The 22,009-nt window shown below is 44.2% G+C and overlaps 1 protein-coding gene across 1 annotated transcript in view; it reads left to right on the forward strand.

Annotated features, from left to right (window-relative positions):
• The window catches only part of NFATC1 (nuclear factor of activated T-cells, cytoplasmic, calcineurin-dependent 1), a gene marked incomplete at its 3' end in the record, with an annotated part of 78,228 nt that overhangs the window by 48,476 nt on the left and 7,743 nt on the right, over positions 1-22,009 (forward strand). The window contains exons 7-8 of the mRNA XM_009892793.1: positions 12,637-12,692; positions 13,975-14,107. Coding sequence (XP_009891095.1) covers positions 12,637-12,692; positions 13,975-14,107 — 189 coding nt within the window. The remainder of the gene's footprint in view (positions 1-12,636; positions 12,693-13,974; positions 14,108-22,009) is intronic.

Below are 22,009 nucleotides of genomic sequence, written 5' to 3' on the forward strand. Positions count from 1 at the left end.
CTTTCCCTTTCAGCTCTTGCACATTTATGAAAGTAGGTCAAGAGAGGGAACACCAGCATAGTTTCTCTTTCTCTTAGAAAGCTGGTTATGAACTTTTGAGATTAGCTGGAGACATTCATTAGTTTTGCTGCTGTTACCACTTTTGTTTTTGAATTCAAAATGTTAATCACGTTCCCAGTATGTAGCAGCCAAATGCAGCTATTACAAAGTAATAGATCACAGGAATCATTGCACTCATAAAGAGAACGTATCTTTTATATAAAATTTAAATATTATACTGCATGAGCTCATGTCTTCAGTCCTCACTCGGGCAGAGTCCCCAAGCCGGAAGGCAGTCTCTGGGAGCTTGTCTAATTCATGCTAGTCTGCATACTTAATTGGTTAACGCAAAGAGTTTGAGAACGCTTTTTGTTTGCCCTTTTTTTTTTTTCCCCTTCTGTCTGAATAATTTCTTTAAGTCTGCCTAGTGCTTTGTGGTCCGCTGAATGTTTTTCCAAGCATGAGTCCCAAGCTCTCCGTCTTCAGGGCTAGCCCTCAGCTGTTGTAGTCTCTGGAGGAATGGCATTATCCTGGCCTCCATGCGTGGGGAGTCTGTCTGAGCAGTGACTCATACAAGAGGGAATCCCTGAAGAATGATCAAATCAATCCTTCAGCCTGGGAGGCAGCAGTGTGGTGCTTTCAGCTTAACCCCTTACTGGCTGCTTTTTAGCAGGGAAGCGCATGAAACAGAGCAAAATACACTTTGCAGCCCTGTGACTCTGTGTCTCGCAGAGGAGAAATGAGGCAGCAAGGGATGAAGGCACACTGAAAGGACCATGGGAGGAGCACTGTGAGGAACTCCTGAAAGGAGAACCCCTCACAGTGTGGTCCAGCGCTCAGGCAGAAGGCACCCCTTTGGATAAATAATGAGTCTTTTCAGAAGCGGACTAAAATTTGCTCAAGCCTTTTACAGTACCGTAAAAAAGTTCTCATGTGTTGAAACAAGTCCTTATTTTATGGGATTTTGGTCGATGTTTTATTGCTTGCACATCAGACCATATTTTCCAGTGATGAACGATGGTATAAAATGACCGTCCAGGAAGCCTAGTGGTAGTAAAAATGTGACTGCTGAAAGTGCTTTGAGAGGTTCACTCTTTTAAATACAGAATTTCCTTAGACTGAGGAGTCCCATGATGACTTTGTCTCTTACAAATTACACTAATAATTGTTTATCTTATCTTCTTTCACTTTCTGTCTCTCTTTGTTGTCATGCCTTTCTCTTCCTGAGTTTCAAAAGGGTCTTGTGAGTCTGCGTGTCTTGGTTGTTGGGTGCTAGGTGTATGTCATCCAATACCAATCAGTTTTTCATCAGAATTAGTGCTTTCTGAAATATAAAAAAGTCTGCAACCTTTTACTGGCAAGGGCCCTTGATAGTATTCGCTGTGGAGGCAAGGTGTGCGATTTAGTTACAAAAGTGGATGAAATGAAATTGATGTTTGTTAGCTATGGGAGGAGGTGTTTGGCTAGGAGGGACAAAATGTTTCCTAACACATGCATCTGCAAGAGCATGGATTGTGATCTGGAATTATAGTAAGAGACACTGATTTATTTACTTATCTTTTTAAAACTTAATTTAATTTCTAGATTATAAATGTACCAGGCAACAAAAATCTTGAGGGAAGTTCAGAAAATGCAGAGGTGTTTGGAGAATATGTTTAAGGACTATCTATGCGTCAGCTACCTTTTTTTGGTAACAACTTCTGCAAACACTATATATTTGTTTTCAAATATACACAGCAGCACAAAAGCCTAACAGAAATCATCAGACTACTGGCTTCTAGTAGATCAGATTATGATTAGTGAACTGAGTGTGGTGGAAAAATCCTATTTTCTCTTCACTCAGTTTACAAAATGTTTCCTGTAACTGACAGGTGAAAGCTCATTGATGAGACGCAAAGCCAATATCCCAAGCACCAAAGCAGAGGAAAGGTACGGGTATGTCTTCCTGACATGCTGTAGGATGTTGTAGTGTTGCCTGATACTTTGGAATTTAGAAAGAGTCTTGCACTAAGATCTGAAAGAGTTAATCTACTCTGAAAATTGCTCCTTGCTCAAAAATTGCTCCTTACTTCTGTAGCTAGAATGGTTTGGGCACTGGAACTAGCTCAAGTATTTCTGGACTTCATGGATTTGGCCAAGTCTAGGAGAACCTAAGAGATCAGGTTAAACTGACTGAAATCTTCATTATTAGGAAGTTGTGATCTATGGGAAGAAATGGATATTTGGTGCATTATTATTAATTATCATTCAGTTGAGTTTCCACTACTTAAGTTAAAGCTCCAACCCATTTCTTTGGTTCTGAGCTTAGTGACCAGAGCTCAAGGCAAGAGTTTTAAAGAGCGAAAAGGCAGAAATGTAACACCCAACTTCACTACAGGATTAGTTTCTCAAATAACACTGACTTTGAAATTCTGGTTCTAGGCTGTTAATATTGAGGGCCATTTTGTCCTAGTCAAAGGCCTGTGTTTGAGCTTCCTTCTGACAAATGCCCCTCCCTGAAGATGCATCACTCTCTTTGATGGACATTAATAGAGTTCGCAATTTGTTAATGCTGTATCTCTGAGTAACTCCAGGCTTACCGACTTCAATGGTTTTGAACATGTTGTTAATTATTCAGCCTTCAAATCAACAGTGATCCTACCACCTACGCACTCTGTAACCTAACTGCATAATATCCTGAGCTATTGTGCCCAAAGCCTTTGAAATTCAAGTTCCTGAAAGACAGAGAAATAAGCAGCACCTAAGCAACATTTCCTCCAGGGATTTTTCTCTTTTTGAATATTTTCAAACAATGACAGAGTTTTTCAGGTTTAGTTATTGCTTCAAACTGTTCATTCTGCTGTTGTTTTTATTTTGTTAAATGGATTTTTCTGTCAAAACTGTTCCTCTTCCCTGCTGGAACAGGTTTTGCTCCAGAACAGGAAGGCGCTGACGTGGCGTGGTAATAGTTATACTAGAGCAGATGAAAGATAGCTGGGTGAAATCACCAAATTTTTTGGTGTATATGCCAAAGGAAATCACTCTTTTCTGTTAGTATTTCAGATGGGAAAACTTACGGTTTGACTCCTGTTAGATGTGTGGTCAGGCTTGGTCAGCCGAATGTTTGCACAAAGTAAATGTGATACGGAAAAGAAGGAAGCTGGATGAATTTTGGTGTTCACTCAAGCATTTCACAGGTTTTTTGTTCTTCTCAAATTTCACTGTCTGGCAAAGATTAGAATCAATCAGTTGCTGTTTTAAGGTACAAATGTCAGTCTGAGAAATTCAGTTCTGTTTCCCGTATGTTGTGTGAGCAAAAGTTACCTTGTTGTATGACAAGTAACTCAAGTGCAGTATTTTAGCTTCACGAGAACTTAACAAAACGTTCCGGAAAATGATATGTTGACAAAACATTTGAGTGGCATGTGGATGGAACGGATGCGCTGGGGAAGCATGTGGGCTTTTTGGTTTGACTCAGCTACACTTAGGAGATCAGGGTTTGGAGTCTGTTTTGACGTGATGTGATGTGATGTGGAGACGGGTGACCTGAGTCTTGGCGGAGCTCCATTTGGTAAAAGATCTTACATTCTCAGAGATCTTTCCATTGCTCTTTCCATTGCCAGTAGCAGTCACAGTTTGGGGGGCAACTGGCCAAAAAGGGGTCATGTTTCACACTGGTAATCATACTGTAGCTCACATAATAAATAAGCAAGTGGCAAAACTCCCTTTCCCCCTCTAGTCAGATGGACAGATACTACATAATTTTGTCTTTATCTGTCTGTTTATCCAAGTTCAGGACACGCGTTCCAGTTGGCAGTGAGCAGTTGCATGCTGACTCATGCGCAGTGAAGTTAAAAATTCTGGAAACTAGATAAACTGGAAACTTCAAAGGCATACAAGTTGGGAGCACAGAGTTCATGTGAAGGTCACCTGAACCTATTTCCTAGAGATGTATTGATAGCTGAAGGGGTTTCTGGCCACTGCCCAGAAATAGATATCCTTGGGCAAATAGTGTCATCAAATGGTGGAGTCATTTGATGGTGGAACCCTTTCACGCACATGCAGGAGCAGTGATGTAGCTTGCAGGAAATGTCAGCACGTTTCAGTTTTTCCTGGCTGTTTAGTCTAGGGAATGGCGAAGACAGAGTGGGACAGCAGCCATGTGCAAGAGATGGTATCAGCAGCAGCAAGACGCATCCAGGGTGTTGCTCTCACAGTGAAGAATGAGATCAATCAATCACAGATACTTACTGTGGACAACAGAGAATAAGGAATAACCATATGGTCTCTAGTTAAAAGTAACTTGTCTGAGTAATTCTCTAAATTTTAATTATTACAGAAACTGTGACTGAATGCTTGATGTTTATTCTTTCATGTCTTTGCCAGACTAAGTGGCTTCAAGCAGCTGTATCTGTGCAATCAAAGCTTTGTCTCTGAACTTTTTTAACTAGCACAAGATTTCAGATAGTTTTTACTGTTGCTGTTTCAGTAGGACCTTTTGTCTAAATGTACAGGAATTCACAGCCCTTACCAGAAAGCTCAGAGTCTAATGAAGCAATCAGTGCCTAAAGACAGTAGAGGAAAGCAGTGTGGTAGGCTGACCTTGGTTGGTTGCCAGGCACCCACCAAGCCGCTCTCTCACACCCTCCTCAACAGGACAGGGGCAGAAAATAAGATGAAGAAGCTCATGGGTGAAGATAAAGACAGGGAGATTGCTTACCAGTTACTGTCGTGGGCAAAACAGACTCTGCTTTGGGAAAATAATTTATTGCCAATCAAAAATAGAGTAGCATAGTGAGAAACAAAGGCAGAACTAAAAACTACCTTTACTCCCTCCTCCCTTCCCAAGCTCAGCTTCACTCCTTCATTCCCGACTTCTACCTCTTCCACCCAGGTGGCACAGGGAGTTGGTGAATGGGGGCTTCGGTCAGCCCATAACAGCTCCTCTCTGCCACTCCTTCCTCCCCATGCTGTTCCCCTGCTCCAGCGTGGGTCCCTCCCATGGGAGGCAGTCCTTCATGAACTGCTCCAGTGTGAGTCCTGTCTACGAGGTTCACTCCTTCAGGAGCAAACTGCTCCAGTGTGGGTCTACCACGGCTGCAGTTCCTGCCAGAGAACCGACTTCTGCATGGGCTTCTCTTCACGTGCTGCAGCTCCTGCTAGGACCCTGCTCCAGGAGTGTGGGTTCTGCACAGGCTGCAGGAATAGAGAGATAAGACATTTCCAAGGTGTGCCTTGTGGCAGGGAAGCTGATGTCAAGGCAAATAATCAGAGGAGAGGAGGAGGGACCTCTAAGATTGAGCCTGACCTTCTTGGACAAGAGAAACAAGAAAAGGGACATGAGGGGGACAATGAGATGTAAAAAATCTAAAAATGCCATTCAGAAGCTTACTGTTTAGGCTCTGCTGAAAAGTCATGAGGGGTTGCCATAATGGGATGTCTCTGGAATAGGAGAAACGGCCGTATAGAAAAAAATGAAGAGTTTGTGCCTTAAAAAACAATTAAGAAGGAAGAATTGAAAGCATTTGGATCAAACTTGCATCTTAAAATGAGAAAGAAGTAGGAGTAGCTATAGTACAGGTGGTGGTGTTGGCATCAAGCACAGAAGAAGTAGAGGAAAAGAATTGTTCATGGAAGGAAAGTTTGGAACTGGCTGTGAGGTTTGTTACTCCAATAGTCTCTGAGAAAATATGAGACAGATTAGACTGAAGAAGATGGATCAGGAATATTTTACTCAGTTTCAGCTGCAAAATCACAGGTTCAGCCTACTAGAGGTTCCCAGAGGAAAGTAAAATTGTGAAGACAAGGAGATGACAGGAATGTAACCAAAGACAGAGTGAAGTATTGTCATGACTGCTTGTGGGTGGCTGTGCTGGGTGTGCTTCGTTCGACCTGCCTGGTCTAGAGAGATTTTGCAGGGATGTTGAGCTGCAGTTTTACTTGGACGTTGAGTGTCTCAGACCTGGAATTACTGAGAGTTATTAAAACCCTCAGACCAACAGTAAGTTGAATAGGGGGAGGTGCCAGAGAGCACAAATTGCATAAACAGCTTCCATTCTGCTGAAAATAGGATCTGGCAGGTTATTCCAATGGTTTTGGTTCAAAATGAACCCTGATCAGTCAGTTGTCAGCATAGTCCCTCCTTTTAATTACCTGGACTAAAATTACAGTTCATTTGCAAACACTTGAACTCAGAATAATTAAGTCTGTTAGACATACTGTGGTAAAAGCAGCTAAAAAGGCTCACCATTTAGGCAAAGTGAGTCCCTCAGCTTTTGGCTTGCCCAGATGAGCAACCGGAGAGGAAGCGCACGTCTGGCACAAATGCCAAAGTACTGTAAGATACAGTTTGTACTGGATTTTTATCACCTGGTTGCTGTATGACTTTTTTATTCTTAATTTAAGGTAAAAAAAAGAGAAAAAGTAACTTGAGAGCGTCATATGCATAACAGGCACACCTAAGTCTACATAATATTCAGCTCAGTAGTGCAAAAATGTATAGCTGAAGGAATGGACAAAATCCATACGCTGCAAAAATGCTTATGAGGAGACACAAACAAATATAGCAGCTTTGATGTGGAAATACAAATAGGTCAGTTATTCATGAACCCTGCTGTGCGTGGACTGATGCATGCCTGAAGACATGCCAGGGACGGTGTACAAAGCTATGGGAGAGGTCTCTGTAGCAGGACAGTAGGCTGTGAGGAGGGCAGAGAGGAACAGCTGGGGTCTTCCTGGCAAGGAAGAGGGAAATAAAGTAGGCAAAAATCAGACCAGCCATGTGGTCTCAGAGAAGAAGTAGTGGAAGAGCAAAGGGAAGATGAAGGTGGCTGGAGAGGCAGACGGGGGTGAAGTGCTGGGCAACAGGTAGGCCATGGCACCAAGAGGAGCGGCGGTAGGAGGTGGAGCTGCTCTGCAGGTGGCTCTGGGCACACATACAACCAGGAGGCATCTCCCTCCTCACAGAGCCCTAAGAGACAGCAAATCTCAGGAGGGTGAAGTGCCATTGAGGTGGTTGAGCGAAAGGTCCTGGCTGCTTACATTGCAGATACTTGCTCTCCACTCCATCTGCATTTCTGAATGTATTTTTGCTCTCTTCCTGCCCCATCTTCCCTGTACATCTCGTGGCAGATTTCTTGGCTGGTATTGGTTCATCCTTATAGCCTGTTCCTTATAAATATCTTTAGAATGTGCACTGGCGTGTAAACATAGGCATAGACTTCCACCCACAGATTATTGGGCTTGCTGGTGTCCAACTGAGGACATGTTGTTCACAGCAAGATGCCTGCAGGACCAGCCTAGAAAAGTGCCCTGGCTCCTTGTGGCATCCCCAGATCCAAAAGGCTGCTGCCTCTGCAGTGAAATCCGGCACTAGTACACCCCTGCCAACGCATATCGGCCGGCAGGTGAGACAGTGCCAGAGGGTCGTGCCCAGGACTGGCGTGGGGAGTGCTCTTCTCCAAGCAAGGAAACCGCCTCTTTGCCTCTCTCATTGCCCTGTGCCTGGAAGTTGATAGCATCTCTGCACAAAACTGGATGTCTCTTAAGCCTGAACGACAAGACTTTGCCTAAGTCTTCATCCTCTTCTCTGACTGGAAACCCGTCCTTTGCTTCCAGACCTGTTCACAGATCAGTCGTCTCAGCGCTGTGAATGTACTTCCCAGGGAAAAGGGGGTGGGGTGCAAATTGAAAACTTGCAAATCCTTCACTCCTAAGGGATTTTGAATGTGCATTAACAGGGCCAAATAGGAAGGTAGACAACCTTTGCAGAGCACCTCAAAATTGCACTTTATAATCATTCTGCATTGCATCTGTGCCCTGCCTGTTGTGGACATGTTAAAGTAATCTAGGATGTAATATAGGCATTATTGTTTAGGGTAATCTCACAACACATTAATCAAGTAGTGGGTTCCTTTGGGAGGGTAGAGCTAGTTTCACCATCTTACTTACAATATATGAATGTAAATACAGATTTACAGTCCAGCCAGTGCAGTCAAACTCTATTGAGCCGCAGGCTGGAAGAGTATAAAATGTACACTGTGTATAGGCAGTGAAATCCTAGGTAATGTCTGTTCTTCTCACATCTGAAGTGAACAAGGACTACTAAAGAATATAGACTGTTTTAACGTCCTGTAGTAAAGGGAAATTGCTTAAATATATCTGAACGCTCCCATTATGCCCATTTCATAGATGCAAGGTTTAAGTGGTTGCCAGATGTTATACCCTCCTGAGTTTCCAGGCTTGGGCTTTTTTTTGGTACTGTTTATTCTTTCCCCTTTCTGCCATCCATCAGTGTGTAAAGAAAGTTACGCTGATGGTTTGACATTTTTGAGCTTGCAGACCCCTGGCACTGCGCTTGCAGTTCCCTGGGATGCAAAGGTAAAGCCAGTCCTGGAAACCCTGGGGGCATCTGTCCTAATATGCAGTGAGGAGGGGAAGACAGTAGGAAAATTTCTTTGGAAAGTCTTCACAGCATTTTGTGTTGTTCTTCCGTGAAGAAAATCCATATGTCGTGGACTGCTAGGCTTTATGTGTGAATAACTGATGCCGCTAGATTTACACAACTACTTTTTAACGCTGCTTCTGTGTTAAAACAGGCCTCTACAGTGCCTTTTTATGTGGAAATCTTGTAGCTGGGTGTGGTGGGGAAGCCGTTCAGTGACTCATACTGCAGGGAATTCCCTGATGAATTAGAGTATTTTTACTTCTGGACTTGTGCGCAGTTTCCTTTAACGCTGGAGCGAGCGGCTGATAAGAGCAGACTACAAAGGCCCATTCACCATTCAGCTGCTGCATGTTAAAACAGGGTGTTTATGCTTTGCAAAGCTGAAAATCCACCCCACGTAACGTGGTACGTTCACGGTATTTTCGTCATTAGCAATCCCAGGTGCTCCGAGTGTCACGGCGCTGAAGAAAAAAAAAAAAGGCTGAAGCGGCTGGTGGTGAAGTGCACCCAAAGCAAGGATGGCTATAAATAACAGCGCTCGGTCTGTAAATGTCAGGCTTCCTGACAAAACCCGGTGTCTTCAGCTGGCGGCAGCGCTGGTGGCCACCTGTCAGTGCAGCGCCAAGCCTGGGTGCCATCGGAGAGCCCGTGCGAAACAGGGGTTTCTTGCTGTCCCCCAGCACTGCCACGCTCCTGCGCTGCCTCTTCGGAAGAGGAGGGATTTGAGGGTCCTTCTTCCAGCCCTCGGCACAGGTCCCCAGGTGAAGCCTTGGCTCTGTCGGATCAACTGCTGCTGCTGCTGGCACTGGGGGAGCGGGGCACTCTGTCGGGGACTCTGCAGGGCTTTTGACCTGCGGTTCTGTGTGCAGATGTTTTGGTTTTATTTCCCTTTGTTTCCCTTTTGTAAAAAAAAAAAAACAAAAAAAACCCAAATAAAACAAATCCAGTATAATACCTTGACACAACTTTTTAGCTATATAAAGAGATGTCTTTCTGTTCAAAATATTGCACTATAAATCTTAAAAACGCCCAAACAAAGCCAGGCATTTGGTTTGGAGAAGACACTTCTTATTACTTGGTAAAAGTAAATAGCAAAATGAAAGGGAATGAAATGAGACCTTTGGAAAAGCTGTTTTCTCCTTTCTCCCTTTTCCTCCCTGCCTCCTCCTCTCCTTCCTCTCTTGCCTCCGTCTCCCCCCCTCCCTGTATAACAACTGCCCATTTGGGTACGGTAATTCCAGAGAGTAAACTTTAACGGGAATGCCTGAAATGTGTCTGCTTCAGCTTTGTGTTATGTCTGTAATTTGAATTATTTGCATTTTGGAAAGGTATAAATTGCTCTGGTGTACTTTGGTTGGCCGGCGGCCAGGAGGGAGTTGCCTCGGGCCCCGAACCAGGCGGGCTGCTGCAGATGTGGCAGGCGTACAATGGAAACTTTTGTGGTCAAGCAGCCCTCGCTTCTCCGGCACACATTGATGGGAGGCGGCATCCCGCCTGCTCGCCAGGGTCCCCAGCGTATGGGCACTGGGGGCAAACCCGTTCTCTCCAGTGCAGGCAGATGTCTTGATGCGTCAGGCTCCCACAAACCGTTCCGGAGCCATTATTCCTTTCTCTTTCTCTTTTCCCCCCACCTTATTTTTTTTTCTTTTTTTTTAAATTTCAGCTGAACTGTATAAACCTGCAAAACATGTTTACTGTAAGAGGTTGACGTAGTGGTCTAAGGTTTCCCTCCTGGAGCTGGTCCCAGTCCGTGGGCGTTGAGATTTCCCTCTTGGTTCACCAGACGTAATATGAGGAATTGTCTTTTTTTTTTTTTTTTTTTGCTTCATAACAACTTTTCCTCCCTGTGTTTTTGTTAAATGAAATGTCACTAGCTGTTAATGAGTTGTCTATTCCCTACTTCTTCCCTTTCTTTCCCTTCCCCTTAGTTGCTTAGCTGCGATGGTCTGGACAGTCTCAAGGGAATTTCTTGGAGCAAAACCCGTATTGTTCTTATTAGGTTCCAAAGACAAGCCACAGCTCTCGATTTTTATTTTCCTAATAGTTTAGATTACAGCATTTAAAACATTTCTGAACAAACTCTCTTTGTCATCATAAAAATTTCAAAAGTGTATAAAGGCAGTGCTGCGTGAAGTAATTGAAAGATTAGCTAGAGATGCAGTCATTTTGAATTTTACTGAAGTGTTGTCAGGAAATAAAGAACAGAAACCTGAATCAGATCATTCGTCTTGCAAAGCAGAAATTAAACATAGCAAAAAAACTGAACTTATGGTAATCCATTTACAAAGACAAATTGAACAGATGTTAACTACTAGTCTGGACGTCTGTAGACTTTAAAAAAAAACACCAACAAACCCCTTACAAAGCAGAAGTTCCTAGACTTTGCAAAATGTGTGATAGTGTCAGTACTGTGTTACTTTTACAATTGATTGAATTAATTGGGAGGCGGGAAGGGAGTGCTACAGGGACTCTATAGGGAGGGGGCAGGAGATAAAGGAAGCTGCTCCCAGACAAGGGATGTGTCCTGGCTTGCCGAATTTTGGTCAGTTTTTTTCTACTGACAGCTAGGGGGAAGCATCTGTTGGATAAATTGTGAAGTGATTGCCAGTCCTCCTGAGAAGTCTGCTTCAATTCTGGCGCTCTCAAAAGGCATCGTTAAAGAGACTCGAGCATGGTCTGGCTGCTCCTTCTCTCCCCACAGCCGAACGTGGCAGTATCAATTAAAGGGATTCCTTTTTCAGCGTCACAATTTAAAACATAGGAAGAAACTAAGGGTAGATCTGCTAATTGTTTCCTACAGAAAGACCTGCCAAATCCACTGTGCTATTTGTGCTGCAGCTTTCACGTTGCTCTTCTTTCCATACATTGTAAAGAAAGGGTTTTTGGACGTTGAAACAATCGCCAGGGCTAGTCTCTCAGCAGCATTCCTTTCACAGTAGGACAGCTGTACACAAAAATATTATTTACAGACATTTGTAATAAATCAGGCAGTTCTAAATGCGTCACCTCCATCCTGGCCATGAAAGTGAAGAGAGAAGAAAAAGTGCATTCACTCTTTTACCTTGCTGAGAGCTGTTTTTCTAAGGCAGGCCCACGTCTATGTGATGAAGTTCAAAATAGCTAATATTTGCATTTGCACATCCCGATGCTGCAGTAAATATACAAAAGAGATGACATAAAGTCTGATTTTCCCTTTCATTCCGGTGACATCTGACAATGCTGGGACTCATGAAGCTGCATGTGTCCCTGCTGCCCAACTTAGACAGCAGTCTGCTTGTGGCCTTTCATACACGTTTGTGTTTTTCTAGGCCTGCAGAATGGAAACCTTAGGTTTTGTATTATTTTTCTAATTTCTTTGCTGTTGAGTTTTGAAGCCGCAAGGAAGAAAAAAACACCTGTTATTGACCAGTGACTTCTGTATCGGTGAAGCACAAGAAAAAATGACCAGACAAAACCAATTTCTTCCAAAAAACGGGTCCTCAGGAAAAGTGGTAGCTGCAGCTTAAATCTAGGTTTGCTTGAAGATAAAAATTACCGTAAATTAGGTGGACCCAACACACTACTAGAAGCAGCTCCAGAAAACTGTAGGTGGGTCTACTGTAGCTGAGCTAAACCAACTTTAGAATGGAGTGAAAAGCTATGTTTCCCAGTCTATGACCTTGCCTTTTGATCCAAGCAGCACAATTATGGCAAGCCAGGCTAGCATTGTATTAAAATGAAATACTGCATGGTTGAGGAGCTTCCTTAATACTACTTGGGGGGTGGTGGTGTGTGTTTAATTTTAATGTTGAATATGACTTACTGCGTAGGTAGTAATCAAAAGGCCTCATAGGTAGCAGTATTTTTGACTGAAAGTTTGGGAAACTAAGGTGTAGAACAGTTGCGTATTTTGTCCAAACTAGTGGCAGAATAAAATCCCAGTGGCTTTCCCCCATTGCAGTGTCATGCACTCTGGATTGTGGTTCCCCCCTTCAAAAAAGCTAAATGGACTCCTGTCATGGGTTACCCAGATGGCCTCTTGGTTGGGCAATGCTTGGTCAATGCATTTTGAGAGCTGGTTTTCATATATGCAGTGCCCCTTCAAAGAGATTTTTTTGCAAAAGTCATTCTTTTGTAGGCTTGGGAGAGGAAAAAAAGGACAGAACTAGATATCTTTTTCTTTTGTCTTTTAGATGGTCACCATGTGTGGGAAATGGAAGCCAAAACCGACAAAGAAATGTGCAAGCCAGTAAGTCTGCCTTAAATATTTTAACATCAAGATGAAAAATATATCTTGCCTTCTCCAGCACTGTTACTAAAGAGGGATTTCCAAGGCTTTGGCACTGTGTCTCCCCACTGAAACAGAACAAGTACTTAGGCCTCCCCTCCTGGAAATCTTTCTTTAATGGGAGTGTGGGGTAAAAAGCCTTCGTTGGAAGCCATCCCGAAAATAGGAGAGACCATTTGGAAAATATTTTTTCATTGTCTGGGATGGGCCAGCCCCGTCTGCTCATCTTCTGTCTTGCTGGGTCAGTTCTTCCCTCTGCTCCCAAAGCAATTTCTGATCATTTTCCTTGGCTTTCGTTTACCGTCGGCAGAAGAAATGTGAGTCCCCTCACAGGAGATCAGCCCTGCAGTTGGAGAAGTGTGGCTCCCTCAGCCATGACTATAAGTGGGAAATATGGCCACTATTTCACCTCTGCGGGAATATGCAACAGTTTGTTAGCTGCGAACCTGCTGGAGACATGCAGGCAAACAATTTGAAGACCTCAGCTGAATGCAGGCCAAATGCTAAGACGAGTGTTACCTTTTATTCTTTCAAAAAGTGGCAAGGGAGGTTTTGATGGTCATAGCAGATTTCACTGTGCATTTGTGTAACCTGATGCCCTAGCAGCGAAGTCATTCCTTAGCCCCGTGTTGGAGCATTTGGTTTCTGACATGGAAGATCATCTACATGCTCTCCAGCCCTTCTTCCTGTAGCACTAGATGTTGTTGCAAGATCTTCCATCCGCAGATGGAAGCAAGCTTAAAATGTCCTGAGTTGTTATATGAAAAAAACATTTCACTGTGGAAAATGGAAATATTTGAATAGTCATATGCCTGTCCTAATTCTCCTTTCAAAGGAAGTTGTATTAGGGTGAGCTATACTGGGGATAACTACCCAGCCAAGTGGTTGTGCTTTCTCCTGCTGAGTTAGAGACCATGATTTGATTGTTGTCGCAGATTCCTGTCAGAGGCAGGTGGGATAGAGCCTTGTCCATGCGTGCCAAGGGGAAGAGGTGAAGGCTAGTGATTTTGTAAAGACCTGAGCCATGCTAAAATCTTACTTCCCTGCTTCTAAAGTCCTTGGCACAGAGGACGCTGGGGGCGGCGGGAGGCCATCCCTGCCCATGAAGCCCACCAGTACCCCTGCAGACAGCGTGTTCCTCCTTGTGAGCCTGCACACTTCCTTCTCGGGGTTAACGTGGATACTATTGTACAGCTCAACTGCCTTAGTCGTGCCTTGACTTTCTGATTTGTTGCTTTTGCAGAATTCGTTGGTGGTTGAGATACCACCTTTCCGCAATCAGAGGATTACCAGCCCTGTTCAGGTCAACTTCTATGTCTGCAATGGAAAGAGAAAGAGAAGCCAGTACCAGCTTTTCACCTATCTTCCTGCTAATGGTAACAAAATATATTCATTATCTCTGTTAGTAAAAATGAGAGATGATAGTGATTACTTACAAAGATATATGGCTCTGACAAATCTTTAGTAACCTGACTAATTTGGAGGTATACCTAGTGCTATAAAATGAGAGTGAGAATCAAACCATAAGAGCTGCCTTTCTCTGTGCTGCCCACAGGAGACCACCTCTGCAGATTGTTTTCTTTTGTATTGGGGGTAGAGACCTGTTGGAACATGAGCTTTTTCTGCTTTTGGGTGCTGAAGAGCCCCAGCACAAACTCACATGTGTAGCCACAAATTGTGAACGTGCTGAGCTTTCTGCTAAGTTGCTGTCAACCCTTGGTCTGACTTTGTGGCCCCAGAGGGTGCATTGCATTTGAACAATACTTCTGAATTCTCACCACAGCACTGTAAGTGTGCTGGACTCTGAGCTGGAGGTCGTGTGGGGATTCTCCTTCCAGTCATCCTGCACCTTCCTGTCTTGCGTTGGGTGAAAATAGCAGTCCAGGCTGATGCTGCTCTAGGGTAGCAATGAAAAGCACAATGTGGATGGAGATCAGAGTGCTCCATACAAAATGCTTCATGTATAGAAAATGTTCAGAAACACGTGTGCCAGTTTATTTTGGAAGCTTATATTGGTGGCTGTGAAGTGACAGTAAAGTACTTGTGCTAGCTGAATTCCAAGCAGGCTTGTATGAAGATTTTAAGAGCAAGTAAATTTAGATTTATTTTTTTTTTTGCTTGATATGGCTCTTTTTCTGAGAACACTTTTTCTGGGAGAGTAGGAAAAAAGAGTGGTTGTTTTGGTTTTGTTGTTTTGGAAGGAAGAGGAATTAGAAAAATGATTAGGTTCCTGCTTTTTTGTAGACTTTCCAAGTGAAAATAGTCCTTCTGAGGGAAATTCCCACAAAGCAATACTTGAGTCACATCACATGACTTGAAGACACCTGCCAACTTTTTGCAGGTGAAATACCATAAAATACACATTTGGAATTTCATCTAGTTAACTTGCATGCACTCCAGACTTTTATCAGGACTTTAATTTAAAATAAAAATACAGGAAACCTGACATGGGCAACTGACTGCTTATTGTGTAGCAATGCTTCGCTGAATCAGCCTACTTATGCAAACTTCATCCCCAGTGGGTATGTCTGTGTATATTTAAAGACTGTTCATCTCTTAAATTGGAAAGGAAAAGAGTTGTTACTCTCTTGCACAACACTTGAGAAACAAAAATTTATTGTAGAGGCCAACAGGTACTGCTTTGCCACCCAAGTTACCCTCATAAGTATTTCAAATACATGCCTGCTGTTAACTGCTCTTGACTAAGTAGCGTCTTTCCTCTCCTGCTCTTACATAGGCCATTTTTACCATTTTATTCTAAACCATGGGAATAGTATTCACTGCTACAAAGTTGGTTTATGCTACCACCATTCTGAGTTTGAAACATTTGATGTTTCATTTGATGTGAAGTGATGGGAATAGCTACCTAGTGACAGGCAACAGAGAACCAGCCAAGGCTTTATTCTGCAAAGACATCTATAATTATGGTAATTGTTGAAAACATTGGGAATCTTGTTTAGTCTGCTGTACTAATTTAAATTCCTGTGAAATATTTTCACTTCAGTGTGGTAAACCTGAAAGAAAAAATATAACACTAGAGTAAAGGAAAGGGAAGCAGGTATTGAATAATAAATATGCCTTCCCCCCATTCCTGTTTGCTTCTCCAATCACATTCTCTTAATATATATGTTTATGTGCATATAGGTAATTGAAAAACATCTTATGTTCTTTGCAGACTCTCTCATAACAGTGGTAAGAGTGAATGTACTTCTGCAATCATCAGAATTAATAGTATAGTATGTTTTTATTATGCCTGTGTTGTAGCTATAAGGTTTTGCCCTTACATTGCTGGTGGTTGTTTCCATTGTGCCTTTCAAAGGTAGATATGATCACCTTGACTACACATTCAGAAACCATGCACAATGAACTGAATCAGTCATTTACACTAATGTATTTATAGGAGTCATTTTAGGATGTTCTGCTTTATTTTATTTTAGTCACAACTTTCTTTTAACGTTTCAAGGCATTGTAGAAAACCAAGGTTTAGCTCATGAAGAAAAAAATAGTTGAGTCAACAACCACTGTGTGATCAGTGTAAAAAAATGTAAAGGAGATAAGTACTATTTTGGTCCAGGTAGCACTTTGTCTCTTGTTTAAAAAAATTCCATGAACACAGAAGCTGTAGGTTTTTGACAAGCAAACGTCAAAGTGATCATCAAGTGTAAGATGTGGTTTTACACAAATCAGATGGTATCCTGTAAGCTTCTTCTCCATCTGTGCTTTAGGACTAGCCAAATGCTAGTGCTTACCATAATTTTGCAGATATTTCTGCATGAGGGGTCGTTATAAAGCTGCGTGACGCACGTGAGACGTACATTTTACAGCTCAACTGGACTGTGCCAAAGCAAAATATCATATATGGACTAAAGTCTAGATATTGTGTGAGCCCGCTGGCCGTGCTCCTGGGGTGGGTGTGGGCACATGCAGATGATGCAACCAGTGGGAGAGCCATGGGCTCGCTGTGTGGTTCCCACTCTGACCACAGAGCAATAGGTTTGGTGTTTTTTTTCCTGTAGCTCCTGTTTCTCCTCATTCCCTAGGGGAAAACAGCCAGTGGATCCAGGGACACGTGGCCTCACTCATCCCATCTCCTGTGGATGGTCCTATAGCATCTCCATGGAGTACAGCTCTGTGATGTGCAGCCAGCACAAGCTGCCCTCTTCAGCAGAGTGTTACAGTTTCACCGCCATAAGGCTTCTCCCGTGCGGTGGACATATGGCAGGATTGTACTTTTCCTCTTTGTTAGCTCAAGTGTTTTGCAGAGCAGGGACTTACTTGGTGAAGACAAGTTCCTGCCTCAGAAAGAAAAAAATGCTGTAAAAATGAAAATCTTACTGCTTTGTAAATGAAAAGTTTAAATAACAAAACAAAAGAGAAAGTAGAGGCTTCATAAATGAGGGTCAGGGTCTGGAAAACAGGCTTGCTTCAGTCTTTGTCTTGGGACAGACCGTAAACCTAAGTACTCATAATCCACTTTTAATTGAACTTTTGATTTACTGTTCTGCTGAATTTGAGCAATCCCCAAATCTTGTATTAGCCTATACTGTACAGAAGTGACTATAATGTAATTTTTTTTAGTGTTGCTTCGACATTATGCATGGCTGAGCAATTGCATGTCAGTTTTGTCCTGGAGCTTGCAGGCTGTAGGCTCTTGAGACTCTTCCCCAGACATGCCTGTCACAGAAATATAAGTAGTTTCCATACCATTCTGGCACAGGTGAATTCCCACAGCTCGTGTGGTAAGTACTATTACGTTTTGCATTGCCACATCCCATCAGAATGTGAGGAGGAAGGCGCAGGACTGGATGCTGCAGTCAGGAGTCTGAGCAAAGCACACTGAGCAGACGCTTGGATATTCGGCTTTTAAAGTCTCTCCACTGCTGCAGCTCTGTGCAGGCATGCTCTGTGGCTCCGTTATGCGCAACAGAACATTTCAGAAAACCATTGGTGAACCCTGCATTTGTGAACCCTACCTTCCAGAAAAACACTTGGTTTTCATTTCTGTTTATGACTGCGTATCATTTTGCTTCTATGGATTTCTTATACCATGGGCCCATAAATGCATTTCAAACAGGAGGAATCTGTTTGAAATTCTGAAATCACTATATATAAGTGGTAGCGTTTGAGGTATAAACTAATCTGGAGAGGCTGAAGAAGCACACAAGCAATCAGACATGTATTCTCCAGCTCAGAAGACTTTAAAGAACACACTGCATGATAAGGGTTAGATCTCTGTTTATTCAGATTTCTTTTAATTAGGTACATCAAAACAGAGGAAACATGTTGAAAAACTTATTTTTTGCAGATAAGAGCGAATGCTGTCTGTGATTTCTGTTATCTAATGAATATTGATATAAAGAACGGTGAACACAGAAAAGTTTTTCTTTGCATTTTATTTAGACAAGTAGTGATATTTGACTTAGCAAAGACAGGCTAGTTTGTCTAGGAAATATTTAACAAGATGGAAAAAGGAAAGTTGATGTGTTTCTTTCACTGGAATGAAAAATACGCTTTTGCAAAGAGTTGATGGTAAAGTATTTCCGGTTTCTGTTTCTGTCACGCTTCTTAATTGTCAAAGCATTATTAAAAAAAATCATTTCACTACTTCTAGTGTTTATTAAAATGGCATTGATATGCTGATCAACTTTTATTTTGGGATGCGCTTTGCCACCCATAGGGTCAGATTTCCAAGTGCATAGCCTTCACTGGCAGACACAGCTTTTCTGCAGTTTCTTTGCCTCCCTGCAGGCACCTGCACAAGCCCCCGGGGTGCTGAGCTCCTCTGAAAACCTGGCCACGTAGACAAGTGACTTGATGGGGATGGAGGTCCTTTGAATCTGTGGGTACGGAGCTGTGCTGAGAGCCTGCCTGTGGTGACTAGGGGGGTGCCTTAGTATTGCTGTTTACAAGCCTGGCGGCGTGAAAGTGTGCGTCTTGAGAGGGTGAGGGGTGCCCACTGCACATTGCTGCCGGCATCCTCCTCGTTTCCTGCCCCTGCGCTAAAATTACCTCCTGCCTGCCCCGCAGATGAGTACAATCAGCAGTTTTCTAGTGATTGCATTGAGCAGCCGTGCCTCTGTTTCACCTCAGGTCTTCCGCCCACAGCTCACTTTCTAAGTTAAAAGGCAACATCAGCCGCCTTAGCCGAAAACAATAAAATGGGGATGCAAAGCATTGCCGCTCTAACGTGACACGGAGCACGGCTTTTACTGATCATCTCCTGGCACCTCTCACCTCTTGAGTATTTGTTGAATTTTCCTGCTCGAGGCTGGCAAAATGATTAGTCTGCAAAATGGTGGTAATCTGGGGGCGGCTGGGGAAGCGGGGCCAAATTCAGTGCATGGCCTGTGTGAGGATCCTCACCGGCGGCCTAGCCAATGTGACCGCGGGCGGCAGGGCCATGGCGGGCAGCGCCTCGCCGCCGGCCTGGGCAGCCGGAGCAAGGGACATGGAAGTCAGCAGGCGTGTGTGACACCCGGGTCCACCTTCGGTCAGCACTGCCTTCCCAGGGCCGTGTGTGAGGGGACCGAGCATGGCCAGGCCAGGCCTGAAGGCTTGGACTGGCTGGGAAGCATTTCCAGCCAACCCTGGGAGCAGCCAGGCTGTCCGCACAGCTCAGGGTTGGGGAGGAGAAAGGTTGGCCCCAGGATTTTATTTTTGATTTTAGGTGGAAATATGAATCAAGTTTGCTCATTTTTACACTGTGCGCTGTTACAGTTTGTTTCGGTTTGGCTGCTAGGTGGCTGATTGTTACTTTTGACATTTAAGAGAGTAACAAAAAGCAGGCGAGATTTTGTCAGAGTCCTGTTTCCATTTAAGAGGATCACAAAGTTCATCATATCTGGGTGCATCAGCCCCTCCACTCCCTTCCAGCAAGCTGTGCGAGGTCTGTGATGGAGCGGAGGAGACATATGTTACACTCACCAGCCTCGGCTGCTTTTGCTCCTGGTTGCTGGGTCCCCACTAGAGCTGCCCACACTTCATCCAAGTGACATCCCGTTTCGGCTGTCAGCCGGAGCCTAGTGTCGGGGTTTAGGCCAAATCGGCTACTGGGGACCTGGGGGACCCCAGATGGGACCGACAGATGCTCTCCTCTACCCCTCTTCAGAGAGAGGGGCAGAGGAGGAAAAAGAGACTTACGAGTTTAGAAGGAATTAAACTACTTTAATGAAATATTAATAATAAAATAAAAAAGAAATAATGAAATATATACAAAACCGTATCAAGCTCCCGAGATGACAGTCACGACACCGGCTGGCACTGGGGCAGTCCCAGGCTGGACTCAGTGACGGACGGGAACTGGATTCCGGATCTGCATTCAGGATCGGGATCACAGGCAGACAAACAGAGTCCTCCTCAGATGTCAGCCATTGCAAGAAGAGAGAGCTGACCTTTCGATCCCTCAGCCTTTATACTGAGCATGAGGCAGATGGGATGGAATACCCTCGTTGGTCAGTTTTGGGTCACCTGCCCTGTCCGCTCCTCCTTGCAGGTGGGACCCCACTATGCTTTTCCGCTTCCGACCCTCCAACGGAGCAAATAACAAAGTTGGTTGGCCTTGGGTGTTATAAATATAAGCAAGATCCTCTCTGCATACCATGGCTGGGCATCAGCTATAAACATAGGTCTTATCACCCTGAGAGAGTGAACATTGTCTGCACAATAGGCTGTTCATTTCAGTTGTTAGAGAGGCCCAGCTAAGAAGCGAAGTTACTGACCAAAATTGGTTCTGTTTTACCTCAAACCAGGACACCTAGTCAACCACACCTGACCTGCAGATGCAGTTGTTCAATCTTTAGAGGCAAAACTCCGCTTCACTGTGTGGTGCTCCTTCTGGAAGGCCAAGAAGAAGCATTACCTGTGTGATGTCCTTGCGACAGGCAGGGTAGATGAGCACTATATAGAAGCTCCTGGCTGTGTCTGACGAACAGGTTCCATCGCTGCAGCAATGATCATGGAATCATAGAATCATAGAATAGTTTAGGTTGGAAGGGACCTGAAAGACCATTGAGTTCCAACCCCACTGCCGTAGGCAGGGACACCTTCCACTAGACCAGGGTGCTTAGAGCCCCATCCAGCCTGGCCTTGAACGCTTCCAGGGATGGGGCATCCACAGCTTCTCTGGGCAACCTGTTCCAGTATCTCATGACCCTCATAGTAACGAATTTTTTCCTAATATCTAATCTATATCTAACCTCTTCCAGTTTGAAGCCATTCCCCCTCATCCTATCACTACATGCCCTTGTAAAAAGTCCCTCTTCAGCTTTCTTGTAGGCCCCCTTTAGGTACTGGAAGGCCGCTATAAGATCTCCCCAAGAGCCTTCTCTTCTCCAGGCTGAACAACACCAGCTCTCTCAGCCTGTCTCCATAGGAGAGGTGCTCCAGCCCTCTGATCATCTTCGTGGCCCTCCTCTGGACTCACTCCAACAGGTCCATGTCCTTCATATGTTGAGGGCTCCAGAGCTGGACACAGTACTCCAGGTGTGGTCTCATGAGAGCAGAGGGGCAGAATCAGCTCCCTCGACCTGCTGGCCATGCTTCTTTTGATGCAGCCCAGGATGAGATTTGCTTTCTGGGCTGCGAGCACATATTGCCAACTCATGTTGAGCTTATTACCCATAATAGTTAACTTCCAGTGCATAAAGTTGTCTTTTGGCAGTACTTCCCTTTTCAAATACTTCTCTTCAGATGACAAAACCCAGCCTGTAGTTTCAGTCATCGAACCTCTCTGCGTGAGCATTTTGAGGACTCCCTCCCTTACTTCCCACTGATTTCACATGCATATGTTAACAAGCATGGGGCTTTAGGATCTTCCAATTAGCTTAAAAGCCAAAAGGTAAAACTTGTGTGAGGGAGAACGGGGTTTAGAATTACATGGGCTGGATTACAGGAGATGCTTATTTTTGCTCTCCTCAAGTGGCTGATCACCATAATTAATCTAGCCCAGTGATTGACCCTAAAGGGGGTGCAATTGTGGTGGCTGCCAGAGGTGAAGTGCATGGGCAAGGATGCGTTTTGCTGGCAAAGATGTGTTTTGCTGGCTGTGAGAGAGACTGCCTCCATCTCCAAAGACAAAGACCACGTCAGAGCCGAGATGGCTGAGGTCAGTCGGGTCCAAACCCCTCTGCAGAGAGGGCAGATCTGGGGGTAGGACTGGTACAGTAAGGATGCCCTCCTGCCAGCCTGTCCCCACAGAGCTTCCTGCAGGATTGCCAGGGATGAGGAGTGTCGGGCTGCCCCCACGCTGCTGCCTTGCGGGACCTCTGCGTGCAGCCCCG

The sequence above is a fragment of the Charadrius vociferus genome, unplaced genomic scaffold, assembly GCF_000708025.1.
Source record: "Charadrius vociferus isolate BGI_N301 unplaced genomic scaffold, ASM70802v2 scaffold629, whole genome shotgun sequence".
In the NCBI taxonomy this organism is placed as follows: Eukaryota; Metazoa; Chordata; class Aves; order Charadriiformes; family Charadriidae; genus Charadrius; species Charadrius vociferus.